This window comes from Syzygium oleosum, unplaced genomic scaffold, assembly GCF_021117445.2.
Source record: "Syzygium oleosum isolate NSW1041296 unplaced genomic scaffold, Sole_v2.1 Sole_v2.05, whole genome shotgun sequence".
Classification (NCBI taxonomy): domain Eukaryota; kingdom Viridiplantae; phylum Streptophyta; class Magnoliopsida; order Myrtales; family Myrtaceae; genus Syzygium; species Syzygium oleosum.
Window position 1 is genome coordinate 13,328,390 of NW_026607489.1, and position 17,298 is coordinate 13,345,687.

Here is a 17,298-nt window from a genome sequence, read left to right on the forward strand (position 1 = left end):
CCCCCTCCCTCCCCTCCCCTCCCCTCCGCGTCGTCCGTTCTTGATTCCCGACATCGGCCGAGCGCTTGAGATGGTCACTGCTTCCAAGGTCGAAGGCGGCGGCGGCGGCGGCGGCGGCACTCAGGTACTCTCGGCTCGCGTCCTCAGCACCATCCGGACGATCAAGGAGATCGTCAAGAACCACTCCGATGCCGACATCTACGCCGCCCTCAAGGAGAGCAACATGGATCCTAACGAGACCGCCCAGAAATTGCTCACTCAAGGTCCGTCCCGGCGTTGCGCCCCTTCCTCCGCCGCATTGCCCCTGTCCTTTTAGGTTTCGTGGCGTGCTCGAGTCTTGTTTCGATGATTTGGTGCGGCAGGAGTTTGAGTTCTTGACTGTGAGTTTGACTTGAGGTGTGGAGCATTGACTTTGATTTTTTTTTTCTTTTTTGGGTACTGGTAGCAGTCAATCTAAAAGGTGGGCAGAGAGTGCTTAAATGTGGTTTTGATCGCGAGTCTTAGCTCGTAAGATTTACCTTGTTAATCTCTGAATTGGTATCCTGGCCATTTTACTTCCTCTTGGTATTCACCCGTCAACGATGCTGTTCTTTTTTTTTTTACCTTCTGGTGAAGTGATTGCTTTGCCTTTAGATGCGTGAGATGAGGTGCTTGTGATTGCAAACTTTATTTGAAACTGGTTCGAGGTAATGCCATGAGCTGGAGACTTGGGGATCGTGTTATTCTGTTTGGTATTGATTAATTTTACCGCACAGATATATTCAAAGCACAGTAGAGGCTATTGAGGGAATCTAGCAAACTAAGCAATGGAAATCCCCGTAGTACAACAAATAAGCATTCCACTCATCCATTAATGTGCACAAAATTCTGCAGACGCAGTTGCTTTGCTTTGAAGGAAGGTTTGAAAAGGGCCATTGAAATTTAAAACCACGTTTGTGGATGTTAACAACTGCATATCTAATGGATGAGGTGGGGGGGGGGGGGGATGCTTTCTATCTTAGAAAACATTCTGGAATGAGTTAATGATGGAATAGCTTAGGGACTTCTGTCATGAGTGATAGGACACGAGTGTTTTGCGTGTTCGTGGGTTTGTTTCATTTCTTATCCTCTGGGTTCCAACAGCATGTTCAAAGCATCACTCTAGTGTTGCTCAGACAGCGACTGATTGTTGCTTCATGGCACTGAATAAGTATAGATATGCTTATGATGAGTTAGAAACTGTTGGTCAGATAATTGGATGCCAGTAGCATATCTTTTAACTGGCATTGAGTTCTTATAGACATATCTGTGTAATTTAAAAACTGTTGATCTATGAAATGGGGTGCGAGTTGCATATTTCAACTGATTTGGTTATCTTTTGATTGCTTTACTCCTTTTGATGTGGTATGGTCGTTTTTCTTTTAATGTTTGAACCTCCCAGTTTTGATTTCTTGATTTTTTTAGCTTTTCTCGACATATTCTTTAGACTGCAACAACCGTGCAATGCTGATGCTAGGGATCTTGTTTTTTTTTTTTTTTTTTTTTATGCAGATCCATTTCATGAGGTGAAGAGAAGAAGGGATAGGAAGAAGGAGGTAATGGTCATATAGCCTTTCCTTTTTATGGCTACTCTGGTTAGCAGATTATCTCCCTTCAAGGGCAGTTTTCCAGAGTCATATTTAGGTTAATCGCCAAACATATAACAGCTGAGAAAATGAGGCTGGAGGAACTATATGCGGAGGGAACATTATATCTATCTATCGTGCCTCTTCTTGTGATTGTTTTGATATGGGCTGGGAAGACTTGAACAAAAAAAATGTATCCTGTCCAGTTACTTAAATTGACTGGACAGATATTTCTTGTCTGTCTCACGTGTGTACTTTTGGTAATATATCTTGGACTTTATTCCTAATGGGGACATGCTCGATGCTAACTATGCAGTTTGTACAATTTTCAAGAAAATGGTGTGTGATCTGTACATTTTAGCTTTTCCCTGATATTTATGGAAATGAACTTTGGTGGGAATCATGTCGCATAAGCATTTTGTAATTCTGCATTTCAGTGGGATGGTTGACTTAATGGATGGCATTGTTGGAGCCTTGAGAGCATACAGATGCCTCCGTAGTGTCCATACTTGTCTCGGTTTTTCAAGATGCCAGAGAAACATATTTTTGTAAATAAAACATTTTGAGGTCATCACGTTCTTTGGTGACCTTTGACGACCAGATAGCTTTTTTTTACTTTCCCTTTTCCTCCTTTTGCCTGTTAGTGAGTTTTGGTGCTCTTGGACTTTGCGTTGATAAGTTATGCATTTGGTCTCAGAGTACAGCACAGACAAGTTCTACCGATCAAAGAAAACATTTCGAAAATGTCGGACAGGGTAGGAAGTTCTCTGCACCAGTTGATCATGGCATTCGAAAAGGCTATACCCGGAACGCTTTGCCCAGTAATTCTGGACAGGCAAGGAAGTCTTTACCTGGTAACGGAAGTATGTGAAAACTTTTTGTCTTCATTATAGTTGGTGCTTTCATTGTTTGAATACATTCTCTTGGACCAGCCATCACAATATGGAGGCTGTTCTCCTTTTAATATGAAATATGACGGGGACTATTGACACATGGATTTGGTTATTTAGTTCTAGACATCAAGTCACGAATTCAAATGTCTGTTTCCTTTAATCTGTTTGGCTGATGGACAAATTCACTTGATGCAGCAAGAAGCAAAGAGTTTCGTGTCGTGCGGGACAACAGAGTTAATCACAGTGCAAATGGGGAAATGAGGGCTGCCTCCCAGGAGGAACATCCACAACCCTCCACAGACCCAATATCATCAACTTCTGATAGAGGGTAGGCTGACTAAATCATTCTGTTAGTCTACTCATTGTGTTGCTTTGCGTATCTAATTCTCAATAGCATATGATATTGTGAACAAAAATCCCTTATCTTCCTGGCCGATGACTTAATGTCCTCTATTAAAAGATTATTTTCCTATGTTAATTCTTTGGACAATTTTGTACTGAACATAGAAATATCAATGGTCTTTGGTTGCCTTTTGCACAGATTGAAGGGAAGTTCATCTATTCTAAAGCCGTTGGGTGGGCAGAGTCATTCTCCAGCTTTTAAAGTTGCTGGCTCGCTAGATCGACGAGCCTTACCAGCCAATTCAAGTGGCACTTTGGGGAAGGAAACATTAGAGCAAGAAAGGGTTACTGATTCGAGCGCAGTTTCGCGGGTACAAGCCGCGAAACCAACCAAATCCCAGTCTCATTCTACAAGTTTAGCGTCAACCAATTCTGTGGTGGGGCTTTATTCATCTTCAACAGACCCTGTTCATGTTCCCTCTCCTGATTCCAGGTCATCTTCTGTGGTTGGGGCTATTAAGCGTGAAGTTGGGGTTGTAGGTGTGCGGCGACAGTCTTCTGAGGATTCTGTCAAGCATTTATCAGAACCAGGTGTTTCTTTCTCTAATTCTCCATTGAGAAGGAACTATACTCCTTCAGAATCCTTTCAGCCTTTGACTGCTGTCTCTAAGACTGACCAACTTGGTCAGACTGCTGTGAGTCAGTCTGCTTCAGCCTCAACATCAAGCATCCGATCATCCATAAGCAATCAGTTCAGTGGCAAGCCACATCAAGCTGTGGGCCATCAGAAAGGTATATGATCTCTTTTGCTGTAATTTTTGGGAACCTTTTCTTTGGATGATTGTCTTGTCATCTTTTAAGTAAATCAGTGAATGGCCAGTCATCAGCGATGTTTTAATCTCAGTGATGCGTGTTATTTACTAGCGGGCCACCCGCTTGTTTTCGTGGGGAGAATTCTATCATGTATAAATTTTGGGTATGTGATTGGAATAGACCCAATTAATGTATATGAAGTGCAAGTCTGATTGCTTAATTCACTTATCCAGTAATGACTATCTATTGAAGATCCTATATGAGCTTTACTCAAATGGATTACTTAGGTTGACCTTGAAAGTTGATTTATGCTGATTTGATTGACACAAATTTTATACCAAAACTATTGGAATTCACTATTTCTTGTCAGGATCAAGTCGCATTCTTTGATCAGGTTGTCATGTTGTGTCATACCCAAAAATTGTCACTCATACTTCCCTTAAAGAATTTATTTAAACTCATTCCATACCACCTATGTGAATCTGAAACTAACCCCTGCACCTGATTCGTCCTCTCGAAACGGGTTTTCCTGTGATTATTTCTTTGAATTTATGGACAGACGGGGAAGATGGAACCGCTAGATGTGATATACCAAAAAAGAGGTAGGGAGGCCTTCTGCCGAGACCATTATGTTGTGCTATGTATTGCCTCATACATCCCTTACGGAAGTTTACTATAAATGCAGAAGTACACAGATAGAGTTATGATTTCATCGCGGGATCAAATGTGTTTCTCTTGCTGTATCATGTCATGTTGAGATTTACAACTCATGATGAAGCAAGGAGGTTGATTTAAAATGAACTAACTTGTTTAAATAGTTATAATTAAGTCGCTTATTTTGTGAAACATAATTGCAGCGGCTCTTTTGCCAACTTATTGTATGTTGCGGCATTTTGTCAACTGTGTATCGCGTGTGAATGATTTGGTCGGGGGAGTGCACCTCCTCGTTTCCTTATTTTATCTTTATTTGTTTAAAAGCAAATAAACAACTGCTGGAATCTCGATCCATTCTTCAGCAGAGGACTAATGTGAGATGTTTATGCAGTTTCCCAGCCAATTAAGGAATGGAAACCAAAGTCCAGCCAGAGGCCAAGCAATAGTAATCCAGGGATAATTGGAACACCTCCGAAATCTGCTGCTCCTACTGATAAGAATTTTAAAAGAGTTGATTCACAAGTAGCTAACATGCCAGAAAAGTTCGCACGTCTTAACATTCACGAGGCGCAGAATGTAATCATCGCTCAGCATATAAGAGTCCTGGATGCTGATCGCTGTCAGCTGACTTTTGGCAGCTTTGGTGTCGACTTTGATACATCTAGGAATTCTGCTCCGGGAGGTGCTAGAGAAGAATTAAATGGGGAGTCAGCTGCAAGGTTGGTCAAATTTAGTTTAGCGGCTCTTTTATCTTCAAATGTTTGGCTGGGTGAGGTATTCAAGAATCAAGTTTGGATTTATGAAACTTGCAATAGTTATACACCCATCATTTCTAAAAGCAGTTGTACTTCTGGGCTGTTTGGTTTTAATCATTATCTTGTCCATGTGCATGACTAGAATCAGAAAATTAGAGTTTATGAAATTTTGGTAGATGGTACTCCTGACGGACATGCCCTTGCACTTTTCCCTTTCCTGGAGAAATGAATTTGCATTGTAAAATCGAGTTAATCATGTTTCATTCATTAAAAAAAAAGTGGATAGATTAGCTCTTTGATTAGTTGTTGTCTGATTAGTTTGCTGATGGCAGTTTGTCAGAATCGGCCCCGGCATCTTCTAGCGGTACTTCTGAATTCAAACAGGTGGACATGGTTGAGGAGCGTGTTAGAAAATCGAGATCAAATTCTCCAACGTCACCTGGAACTTCTGATAATCAGCTGACAGACAAAGAAGAAGCAGATGCTCAGGATTTAGACAGATTTAATGCCATTGGATTGGTCACAGATCACTCCCGAGTCAATGCCCCTTCAGAGTCGCAACAGCAGCAAGATCCTCCTGAACTTCCCAGCTTTTCAGTGAGTGCCGGTTGATGAATCGAGTTTTCCTTTGTCTAATTTGTCAAAAATTTCTGGTGGGAGTGCCCTGATGCTTCTTTTTGATTGTGGGTATTCTCTTTTCTTAGCATTATGGTGCCTTTTATTACGCAGGCTTATGATCCTCGGGCTGGGTACGACATTGCATACTTCAGAACCACTATGGAGGAAGCTGTCCGTGGACAGGGCCTACCATCTCCTCAAGAGGTCAATCTGCTCATCATGTTTCTATGTTTAAATCGCATGCATTCTTTTGCCATAGACTCGCTGGGACACCTAGTTTTCTTCGGGATGCCACAAATACTATTCCCTGCATTTAGTAATGAAGTTTTTTTCCCATTCGATTGCCGTTAATTTTCTATCTTTTTTGGATCGGGAAGGCTCATTATGTTAGGAGCAGTAAGGGGCTCTAAAATGTGTAAAATTCAAGTTTTCAAAACTTGCATATTGTGCTAACAATAAATAAGGAGATGTCATCACTCTGTATCTTCCTTAGCTATCTGTAGATTATTTCGATATGTTTGCTGGATGCTGATTGGAATTACTTATATTGGTATTTATAGGCCTTAAGTTCACACGCCGCTAACAGCATGCCGGTATCAACAGTAGCCATGGGAGGACAGCAGCAACACCAGCAACCACCACCAGTGGCTCAAATGTACCCCCAAGTTCACGTTTCCCATTTTCCAAACCTAATGTCATATCGACAGTTTCTCCCGCCTGTTTATGTTCCCCCTATGGCCATGCCTGGCTACTCTAGCAACCCTGCATATCCTCATCCATCTAGTGGCAACAGTTACATGTTGATGCCTGGAGGTGCTTCTCATCTTAACACAGGTGGCCTCAAATATGGAGTTCAACAGTTTAAGCCTGTTCCAGCTGGCAGTCCTACAGGTTTTGGCAATTTCGCTAGTCCTGCAGGGTATGCTGTGAATACTCCTGGCGTTGTAGGGAGTGCAACTGGGCTTGATGATTCATCCCGAATGAAATATAAGGATAACAATCTGTATGTTCCAACTCCACAGGTAAACTTTCATAATCTTCCTGGTGGCTACTGCATGGTAGCTTATGGTTTTAAGAGGTTCAGTTATGGCAATGGTGACAATAGATGGTGAAAAATGCCAGTAGCTGAAAAGTCACTGAACTTTAAGTTCCAATCATTTTGTTGACGGAAGCAAGTTTATGAGTCGAGTTTCACTTCTCGGAAAATGTCGTATCTGGTGTTATACTATGATTTTTATGTTGGTCCTGATCTTCTCGGATTTTACTGAACTCTGATTCTGGAACTCTTTAGAAATAGTAAAATCCTGTACTTAGGAATTTTTGCTAGTCATTGGTTAGGATTGAGGATGAAAATCTTGATTTGGATTTCTAATCGTAAATCTGGCCTTCTTTTATGATTATTTATGAAATCAACAACTTGGGCAGATGCAACGTTTGGGTGACTAACTGGAACTTTTTGTTTCCCAGTTTACTGATAGTCATGATACTCCCTTTGATTGTAGCCATTTGGTCACTGTCACTGACATGTCTTTGTGATCTTTTCTATATTGTAGGCCGAGACATCTGAAATGTGGATGCAGAACCCTAGAGAAATCCCAGGAATGCAGTCCCCCTACTACAATATGACGGGGCAAACACCCCATGCCGCATATTTGCCGTCCCACACTGGGCATGCTTCCTTCAATGCAGCTGCTGCGCAATCTTCGCACATGCAATTCTCGGGCTTGTACCACCCGTCTCCGCAAGCCGCCGCAATTGCGAATCCACACCATTTGAGCCCATCTATAGGGGCGAGCCTGGGAGTGGGGGTGGCTGCGCCTGCTCCTGTGGCTCAAGTCGGCGCTTATCAGCAACCACAATTGGGGCATCTTAATTGGACGACGAACTTCTGAAAGGAAATGTTAATCTGACCCTCTGCTTGCGAGCAATGGAAGTGGCCTTTGCAAAGTTTCGAGTATTTTTATCAAACGAATAACATCTGTAATCAATTTTCGATCAATCTGTCTCATGTTTAATCAAATCTAATTTCTCTGTTGATCTTTTGCTTCCTGAGTATATGTATTAGAGATGAGGATGATCCAGAGGCCTTGTAAATTGAAGAGCTGCAATCCTCACTTGACCACTTTGTTGCTCGGCGATAGATATGTTGGTCTGATCATGGAATGCAGAATTCGATAACTTCACATTGAAGAGTACTGTTAATGGAAGCCTGAAGTTTCTTGAGATTGTGTAGTTCAAATTGAATGGCCATGAGGAATTTGAGGTAAATCTAGGGAAAAGGCTAATGAGCTGATAAGCGTGCTGATAAATTTGAATCCTCCTCCTCTGGTTTTCTTTCAGTCACCCACGATGCGACAGGGAATCTGTATTGTTGACTTAATATATTTCTGCAGGCTCGGGAGGTGCGAGTGGGACCTACTTGTCAGCCGTGCCAAAAGTTCGATTCCCTCCTATAGAGAAAATGACGAAATAGGGTAAATTATTTAGCAAAAAAAAAAAAAAACGAAATAGGGTAAATTCGACACCGGCTTTGATTGCCCTGTTGTGAGAGGTTGTGTAGCTCCCTATGAGCCGCATTAGTTGACTGTTGAAACGGGGGCAGAGACAGAGACTGAGGCTGAGGAGTAGAAAAGCTGCGGTGACATCTCCTTCCTTTTTGTCTCTCCACGAGATTTTAGGACGAGATGCTGAAATTTTCTCAAGCTCGTGCTCCAAAGTTAGAATGAGTGTTAGGGGACAATTGAGTCGAACAGAAGATAATCCTTCTCGTGTTTTTGGTACGGGGATTCCTGGTTCTAAAAGAGTTGTCTGCTAATATCTAAACAAAAATCAACTCCCCCTTTTTCTCCTCGACTGTAGCTACTGATGCAGCAAGGGTTTCGAATATCAGGGGGGCCCATACACTTTGAATTTTCTCTCCTCTCCTTCCCCTCCCTCGTCAACCTTTTGTTCTCTAACAATGGAGTGTTGGGAATATTTTGAGCCTGTCATTAATCGTTTCATCAGATGCCACAGCTCTCAAATTTCACATACATTCGTAGAATTATTGGAAACAAATCGGTTTTTGCTCCTAGAGACCCCAAGACATCTAAATATGGGTGATCTAAATCATGTATCGAGTGAGAAGGATAAATACGCTTGCTACTTAAATAATTTTGTAAAGCGCCGTAAACCTGTAGATAAAAATAATCGATGCAAAGATTTCGATTCGGGATCCTTCGAAAAGACGGTACATTCTCCCTCGTAAATCCAATCTCCTTACAGAGAAGATACCTTTTCAACCCCCCACGATGAAAGCAAGCGGAAACATTTTCACGCTTCCCTTCATCCGTGGATTCACCGTCCTCCCCATCCTTAGCTCGAGGCCACCCCTAACTAGCCCTTGCCACACAATCACTCGACCCCGCTCCTTTCGCATCTTCTCTCTCGCAAGAGAGAGTGCAAACCCATCCCTATGCATTCGTCAACCTTGTAGCTTTTCCACCGCCAGACATAGTCATGGAGAGAGACTGACCTTTTGTGCTGCAAATGCATATAGCTCTTTAGCCTGCTGAAACACATTCTCTGTCTGTCCGCCCCTTCCCTGCGCTCATTCCAACCCTCCTCCTCCTTCTGCTTCTTCTTGGAGAGATGCAGACGCGAGAACAATCCCTTCGAGAGCACCACGCGCGCAGACGCGGACCCCGCGACGATCGTCACCCTTCCTTCTCTTCCACTCTCCTCGACTCCATCTATCGCTCCATCGACGAACCGCGTCCCCGCGCCGGTTCGTCCCATCCCTCCGCGCTCTTCCGCGACCCCCGCGCCCCCAGAAGGAAACACCCCGTCGCTACTGAAGAAGAACGAGAAGAAGAAGAAGAAGAAGAAGAAGAGGAAGAGGAAGTAGAGGGGGAGAAGTTGGCCCATCGTCCAAGGAATCGCGTGACGCTCGGGAGGTGGATGGAGAAGAAAATGCGCGACGAGAGGGTCGTCCTCCGCAGGAACTCCGTCGCGGCCGCCGATGCGCGCCCACGGAGCGATCCCGACAGCCGCTCGGCGTTCGTCCTGAGCTCGAGCTCGAGCTCTTCGAACTCGAGCTCCGGAGGGCGATTCTCGTCGTCCGAGTCAGAGTCGACTTCGGCTCGGGGTGGCGCGAAAGCGCGGTCCCTCTGTTGCGACGCGCCATGGCCGAAGCCGATTCGCACGCGCGCCTCCGTACGGTCAGATACTTCTCCTCCTCCCCCGATACATCCTCCTCCGACGTCGTCCTCGTCGGACGCGAGATTCTCTCTGGTGAAGACCAAGGCGAAGGCGCTCAGAATCTACGACGACCTGAAGAAGGTGAAGCAGCCGATCTCGCCGGGTAATCGGCTCGCGAGCTTTCTGAATTCTCTCCTCGCTTCGAAGAATTCTAGGAAATCGAAGATTTCGAGCTCATTGAAGCAGTGCGACGAGAGCGCGGAGGTTTCGACCACGGGCGACGACGGTGTGCACGAGGACGTCGCTCCGGAGGAAGAATCGAAATCCGGCAGCGCGTGGATGAACGCGAAGGCCTCTTACGGCGTAGTTTTAGAGAGGAAATCAAAATATGGCTACGAGAACACGAACCAGAAGGCTTCGCCCTCCACGAACGAAGGTATATACAAGGATTCAATCTCATTTTCCCAGAGCAAACTCATATCCAGCAGCGATGCACTGAAGAACGCGAAGATCTCGAGCTCCGTAGGACGTCTAGCCGGCGACGGCGTCTTCGAGAGGAAGTCGAATCCCGAATGCGGTCACGAGCCGGCTTTTCCTCCGCTCTCTCGGTCGCGCTCGGGCCCGAGCGACTCCGTGCCTTATTCGTCCGGCGATAGGTCAGTGAGCAGCTTCGCGAAGATCAGGTCGGTGAGGTTCAACTTACCGGAAGAAGACGAAGCGGCGGCGGCGGCTCCGACGAGAGCTCGCGGCGAGAATGACGTCGCGGAGACCGTTCGAGAGATCATGACGAGGTTGAGGAAGAGGAGCGATCAGAGCGAGAGCGGCGGTTCCGTTTTTGCGAGAGATCGAAACGCGGAGGAAGATGACGGTTATTCGAGCTCTGATCTCTTCGAGCTGGACAATCTCACGCACATTGGACATTACTGATAAATTCGGGTCTCGTGAAGGGCATTTTAGGAAATGATGAATGTCCGAGGTAAAGCCTTTGCGATTTCTATGTTTTTGGGATGGTTAAGAATCTTGGTGACCTAGCCCCGTCTAAATTTAGATTGACAACTCGGGGAATTTTACTTTCCTGCATATCCATGATTTCATCGCAGGCTTTATTAGCATGACAGTTTTTGGACCATTTTGAGAGTTGCAACATTTTCTAGACCACTATAATTTTATAATTTTTTTTTTGTGATCCAGAACATGCTGTTAATCTCATAATATATTTAAAACTGTCGCTTAATCATTTCCCATCACTGAAAATGTCTTTCCTTAGTCATCATCGGCAAAAGACGCGATAGTGTCATCGAGCTCTCGTCAACGAAGCAGAACGCGTATATTGGACACCATTTCATCAACAGAATTTCCGACACGAGGAATGCATGTAATGAAAAATAGTTCATGTAGACGGAGTTAGCATCTGAGAGTACTTTTTAAAATCGGATGGGAATGATGAGACTCTCTGGTACTACTTGCAGGTTGGTTGCAACACGTACTCAAATGTCCATACTATTTAAAAGAGGTAAATTTTTCTTTAGACTCGGTTCGTTGTAAATTGAGCGATTCGATGCGTGGACTTTACGTGAGATTCACAAGATCCCTCCGTCTCAAGTCACCGGCTTCACCGGCTAATAAATGGGAATGCAACACGATGGCTTGAACCCATGTGACGAGAGTTCAGACATAAGAAAGGGGGAGTAGACGAGGCAAGCCGCAGGTCCTTTGCCTCTCCTCGTCGGTCGACCGTTCGTGATCAGAGAGAAGAGCGTCAAGCTAAGCTTTTTCTCTCACTCTTTCTTCTCCTCTTTTGCATGTAAATTCGTTCCACGATGCTTCGACAGAGCATCGAAATGCACTCTGCCCGATGCGGGGCTCTTTCTATGTACAAAGTTCGACACGTACTCCCTCCCTTTTTTCCCCTCCTCCGGATGTGATTTGACTTTCGCGTACGTTAGAATGATTAAGGTGAGTCTCCCGGGCCATGTGTTCTCCAGCATCATCGATCTTCGGTTTGCGTTTCGGGGCGCCATTTGTCCTAAAGTTTTCCCGACTAACGAGGCGTTCAGCCCGTTGTCTTCATAATAATTCCTCCTTTTGAAACTGGTAATCCAAAAAGGGTGCTGACAGAAAGAAAAAAGGAATACAAATTTTAAGTGACCGAGACTTGGGAAGAGTATCGCCTTGTCTGACGAATTGTGGACATGGATAGTGAAATCTTTGATCCTTTTGAGCTTCCCCCTTCCATTTCAACATCGGTTGGCTCTTCATTTCTAAGAGCGTATCTTCGATGTATATTCGAAATCTAACTGTGCTCTCTTCAATTTTTCTGTCAATCATATACGAAATGTAGCGTACATCTTCGATCTTCACCGTGGACGTGTTGCATTATCAACCGAAGCTATCACATGGTTTTGTTTTCACAATTCAGATTATTAGTAATACCATTGTCAAATGGTCGGTTCGTTTCTTGATGGAACCCTTGTTCACGAATCATCGCCCGTCTAAAATGCCAAATTCGGAGAATGTCCCTCAAGCGTTCAACTCCCAACTGAAAGCAAAGATTTCTCGTTTTTGCAACAAATGATGCTTTGAGCATAACACTTTTTACGGGCGATATTTTCCTTTTCTCTTTGCTCTCGGTGTTCGTGTATTGTGGTCACCGGGTCTCACCAAACAATGGTTTCTCACCACGAGATCCTCTAACAAGCAATGATGTTGTGGGGGTCGCCCTCCCATCAACTCGGGATCCTTCCTCAATTATAACTAAGAGTTGAATGGCTTTCGATCAATTTCAGAAATAATTAGCATCATCAATATAAGCAATATCGATATAAAAACATATCGTCTGATCATTTCCGAACGAGGACGACATTTCAAGGTGGATGATTCAGCTACTGCTTGAACTTTTCTATCCTTGACCAAAAAATTTAATCTTGCTGTCAAGATAAGGTGTTAACGTCGCCGACCCTACGCTATATGATGGGATGATGGGCTAGGGCCAATGGGTTGGTCCTGCAATTGTCACTCACCAACCATGCATAGATCATGTCCATCCTACCCGTCTACCTAGTACACTATCTTACACTCCATTGGACCACTCTTGACGCGGTCTCTGGTCAACTAATGGTGTCATTCATAGCTCGATTGTCATCCACAGTGCCCTATCACATTCACTCTCATCAAAATGATTCTCCCGTAAAAGCAGAGACCACAGACGGGAGTCTCAGATTAGAAGAGAGAGAGAGAGAGAGAGAGAGTGAGTGAATCCTTGGTGATCCCGAGAAGAATTTAGACGAGACTTGAAAATTGCAGCTTTTTTCATCCTATCTTGGAAAATTTACATAATTGTCAACCATTCTGCAAAACTTGAAGAGAGGAATCACAGTTCACAGTAATCGGATGGTATGTAATTCTGAAGGTGCATTTTCAAAAGACAAAGTGACTCGTCGAATTTGAGAAGATATGGTGCCCTATAGATTCGCACGATCTGTGAAAATAACTTTCTACAGGTTATATTCTAAAGAGAGATCCTGAAAAGGAAAAAAGAAAGGTGTGTGAGCTAATCCTAAACATATTTGTAGCGGCTTGTGGATGGACGTTTTAAGTAAAACCTCTCACTTGGGCGCTCTCGGAGAATGAAATTCACCTGAAATTGGATATTTTAATGAATAAAGCATCCCTTTGTTTGATAGGTTGTATTATGAACCATCATTTAGTTGATCAGAGTCGTTAGTTTACATATTATCAAAAACAAGAAGATACATAAAGGCTACAATAATAGGATCATATTATAAGCGGGGAGTCCATTACCTTGCACGGGTCCCTGGGGATTTCTGTCCTGTGATCAATGACTCAACATTGAAGAACGAAATTTCTAATCAACAGACCGAAGTTCGGCAGATTGGGCAGTCGGAGTGCGAGTAGAGCCACAGATCGATACAAGAGGAGTGGAAGAAGTGCTTGCACTGCTGGAGCTGCTTGATGCTTTCACCTTCCTCGAACCCCATCAGGCACACAACACATTCGGCCTGACCGTCTGCCTCACTGGTGTACTTCACCCTGGACACCGAGTACGAGTACGAGTACGCAACGGAGTTCTGGGTTCTGCACAAACAGAACCTGTAGACGAGCAGTCCTAGGACAGTGGCGATGTAGGTTGCTGTTGTAACTGCTATGGCTATGACCAGTGCAATGCCAAAGTAAAATATGGACATGGTCTTGTGGCTTGGTGGTGATGAGTTGATTGTGGGGGTGTGAACTGGATTGGGGAAATTTTTCAATGACCGAGAGTAGGGTGTTTGATAGTTGATGGAGATTACAAGGGTGTTTCTCCCGGGGATATCAATTAGATCCCAACTTTGTGTCTTCATGTGCTAAACCTTATTAAGGAATAGCATATTTTAGCCACATAGCACTCTCCTTAACTAAATTTAAAGGGGAGAAAAACGAGAAAAAAAAAGGTTGTTTCTCTGCATTTTGATTAAGTTTGTGTTTTTGTTTTTGATGTGTTATTATGTGATGAGTGTTGAATATGCATACCAATATGCATATATGTTTTACGTTATTTCACAAGCTTTGCTCGGTTGCAATTTGTATCTCACATGATGAACTTTGCATCAAACGAAGTTTAGCAGCACGACAAGAACTAAGACAGTGAGACGGGTAATGTGAGAAAGCGAGACCATGATACTAGTTAAATTGAAGGTACATACTTCAGCTGATTATTATTACTCTGAAAGCCAACGCTGTTTCTAATATATTGCGAATGACGAAAGACTTAGAAATGCATTATTTTATTTGTTCCAAGAACAGTTTGATTGGTCCTTTAGAGTTGGCAGCTTAAAGTTTGGATTTTGCTCTGGTTGGAATCCAGTCCGATTACCCAGTTTGACAAAGGTTCTATTCAACTAAAAGCTGAAACCTTTCTGGGTGTAATCTTCTGTTTCTTATCGTTTGTCTTTTGGGATGCGAAATGGGTCGTAACTTCTGGCTTTAGTGAAGTTGATGACTCCATGTGAAATGAAACTAGTAAGACCACGGTAATCTCCTGTTATGTTCTCCAATTTGACTAGTGACTGAATTTGGGCAGTTCAAGATTGCACTTTGCCATTTATCAGTCACTCTCGATGAGGACCATAATCTTGCTCGTGCCCGCATTCATGCTGAGGCTGCTGTTCAGAAGGGTGCTAAGCTTGTTTTTTTTTTTTTTGGTAACCCAGGGAACCCCTGCACGGCCGACAGCCGGGGGTAAACCCTGGGGGCGACACGTGCTAGCCACCACACACGTGCCACCGGTTAAGTCACCCTGCGGCGCCCGGGATTCGAACGCTCAACCTTTTGCGAGAGGAAGAGCGCCCGCTCCAGCGACACCACCCAGGCGGGTGGTTTGTTTATTTGCTGTAAGTTGAATGAATCTCTCATAATGACCTCGTGTTGATCTTGTTTGGTATAATGTCCGAGTAGATTGGACTAAAAGTCGATTTGCTTGGGTACAGGCGACGTGGAACTGTCTTTCGCAAAAGAGTGCTTCCTGAAGTTCGCTGAGGAATTTCGTGACGAGGACAGCTCGCCTTCATTCTTGTTGCTATCATAACTTACTCGGCTACATGAAATCACTATCCTGGGTGGGTCAATGCCAGAATTGGATAATGGTCGGTGGTACATTACTTGTTGCATAACTGGGCCAGATGGGAATTGAGAAGGCAAAACTACGGAAGCAAGCAAACACTAGAGTACCAAATGCGTAGATCATTGATGCGCTTTCAACTAGAGCAAGACGTGAACATTTAGCCCTGCAGGTTCATCCGTTCGATATGGAATTCGAGGGAGAGTTTTCGTTCAAGGAGTCTGATATGATTTTTGCAGGCGGAGAATGTACTATTGTCGATACAGGTACTCATAGAAACATCTTTGAAATGCTAAATATTATCATCATGAGCATAGATAGACTTTCAGTGAACAGTGCCATGTATTCAATTGGATGCCGTGCCTAACAAATTGAGCTCTTTGATACTGGTTGTATGAGCCGTTGCTTGGTTAGGGTTGTGTTGCGGTCCGAATCTGCCATGACATGTGCTTCCCCAAGCCAGCAATGGTATACAAAGAGAGGGGTTACCCTCTTACAATATGGAAATTTGTTGTATATCCTAACTATAATGTCACCGTTGTGAATTCCAGGAGCTAATATGATATGCTACCCTGGGGCGTTCAACATGAGCACAGGCGTAGCACTCTGCGAGGTTTCGCGGAGAGCTGGGTAGGACAGTAGGAATGGATTGGCTTCTACTCTGAAACGATGTGCCCCATACTGAATTAGGGACAGCGTAGGAGAATTTAACTGCTGCACCTATAACTCACGACTTCAGCAGCGAGTCTGTGTGCATCGGTGATCGGCGTGTCGGTGTGTGCATGTGCGTGCCTGTACACTTGTCTGTTCATATGTAGTTGCGCATCGGGGTTCCGAGTAGCCAAAGAAACGACGTCAAACATTTGCTGCATTCACTTGTTCTAGGAAATTAGGGTCGGTGCTTCCTGTCAAAGCAGAGATAATATCTTTTTTTTCGGTCTGAAAAGCAGAGACAAGTTCAGTTATGGCCTGTTCATGTCAAATGGTTCATGACAGTCAGTAATTGGATTACCTCTGTAAGCTATTTGTAGCTACTTGCTCGCCATGATTCTGAGGGTTCCCACACCATTTGGGGTCATTCCACTCACTTCGGCCCGGTAACTTTTGAAGTTCAGAATCATATAAACTAGCTCAAGGATCAGGATCCAACTGCACAGTAAAATGGTTACGCTCATCGAAAACTCTAATTCAGTTTTGCTGCCTACAGGTAGGAGAAATGGTAGCACCGACAGCGATCAAGCGACTCACATGATATCTGAAGCAAACCTTGAAACGGGTCGGTGCTAGGTTATCTAGTCGCAGCATATCTTGTGTGGAGAAGTTTGCTAGTATCTTGACAAGACCGTGATGATCTTTTTCTTTTTTGGGTTGAATAGCCAAACCTTCGTGCCCCGGATTGTGAGGGCTAGAAGCCTAGAACTCAGGATAAACAGAAAAGCTCCGAACAAGAGATGAGATATCAACAGGCCAAAGCAACAGATTTTGAAGTGTGCAAAAAGGGGGAAAAACAAACAAAGAAGCAAATTTGACAACAAGAAGATTTGCCTTATGAACCACTCTAAAAACAAGGTCCAAAAAGAACAAGAAATGGAATGGGAACTGGGTTGAAACATCAGTCAAATGTGGGAGCTTCCTAAACTCCAAGAACTTGGAGGAAAGAACAGTTCCAAGAGCCTTAACAAACTCCCAAACCTCACTCTCTTTAAGCACTGTTGAACGTCCCCTGATCCCACAAAGAAAAAGGGAAGGGGTGAGAATCAAAACGACCAATGCTCTGATGTTGTCCTTCTCTTTTCAAAAAAAATAAAAAAGTTGCGAAAGGA

General features: G+C 44.0%; 3 protein-coding genes across 4 annotated transcripts; 2 read left to right on the forward strand and 1 right to left on the reverse strand.

The window, feature by feature from the left end:
- On the forward strand, nt 1–7,801 carry LOC115693375 (GBF-interacting protein 1-like). Of its 2 annotated transcripts, none has more exons than XM_030620353.2 (10): nt 1–263; nt 1,531–1,574; nt 2,302–2,458; nt 2,693–2,825; nt 3,039–3,631; nt 4,698–5,025; nt 5,394–5,658; nt 5,791–5,883; nt 6,240–6,701; nt 7,233–7,801. In XM_030620353.2, exons 1-10 carry the CDS (start codon nt 71–73, stop codon nt 7,569–7,571), a joined length of 2,607 nt encoding a protein of 868 aa, XP_030476213.1. In that variant the 5' UTR covers nt 1–70; the 3' UTR covers nt 7,572–7,801. The 2 variants fall into 2 exon arrangements, with proteins under 2 accessions (XP_030476213.1, XP_030476211.1); XM_030620351.2 differs by having other exon boundaries at nt 2–263; nt 2,302–2,467.
- A 1,202-nt stretch (nt 7,802–9,003) lies between these two features.
- Nucleotides 9,004–11,724, forward strand: LOC115693377 (uncharacterized). The gene is made up of 2 exons (XM_030620355.2): nt 9,004–10,834; nt 11,328–11,724. Exon 1 carries the CDS (start codon nt 9,310–9,312, stop codon nt 10,783–10,785), a length of 1,476 nt encoding a protein of 491 aa, XP_030476215.1. The 5' UTR covers nt 9,004–9,309; the 3' UTR covers nt 10,786–10,834; nt 11,328–11,724.
- Nucleotides 11,725–13,727: 2,003 nt separating this feature from the next.
- Nucleotides 13,728–14,063, reverse strand: LOC115693394 (RING-H2 finger protein ATL66-like). Its single transcript, XM_030620380.1, has one exon. The coding sequence runs from the start codon at nt 14,061–14,063 to the stop codon at nt 13,728–13,730; it is 336 nt and encodes a 111-aa protein (XP_030476240.1).
- Between the last annotated feature and the right edge of the window lie 3,235 nt (nt 14,064–17,298).

Bases quoted from the DNA above. Each gene is read 5' to 3' on its own strand.
- LOC115693375 (XM_030620351.2), top strand. From the start codon at position 71: ATGGTCACTGCTTCCAAGGTCGAAGGCGGCGGCGGCGGCGGCGGCGGC. The intron at 3,632-4,697 runs GTATATGATCTC...ATGTTTATGCAG, and splicing joins AGCTGTGGGCCATCAGAAAG to TTTCCCAGCCAATTAAGGAA. The intron at 6,702-7,232 runs GTAAACTTTCAT...TCTATATTGTAG, and splicing joins TGTATGTTCCAACTCCACAG to GCCGAGACATCTGAAATGTG.
- LOC115693394 (XM_030620380.1), bottom strand. From the start codon at position 14,063: ATGTCCATATTTTACTTTGGCATTGCACTGGTCATAGCCATAGCAGTT.
- LOC115693377 (XM_030620355.2), top strand. From the start codon at position 9,310: ATGCAGACGCGAGAACAATCCCTTCGAGAGCACCACGCGCGCAGACGC.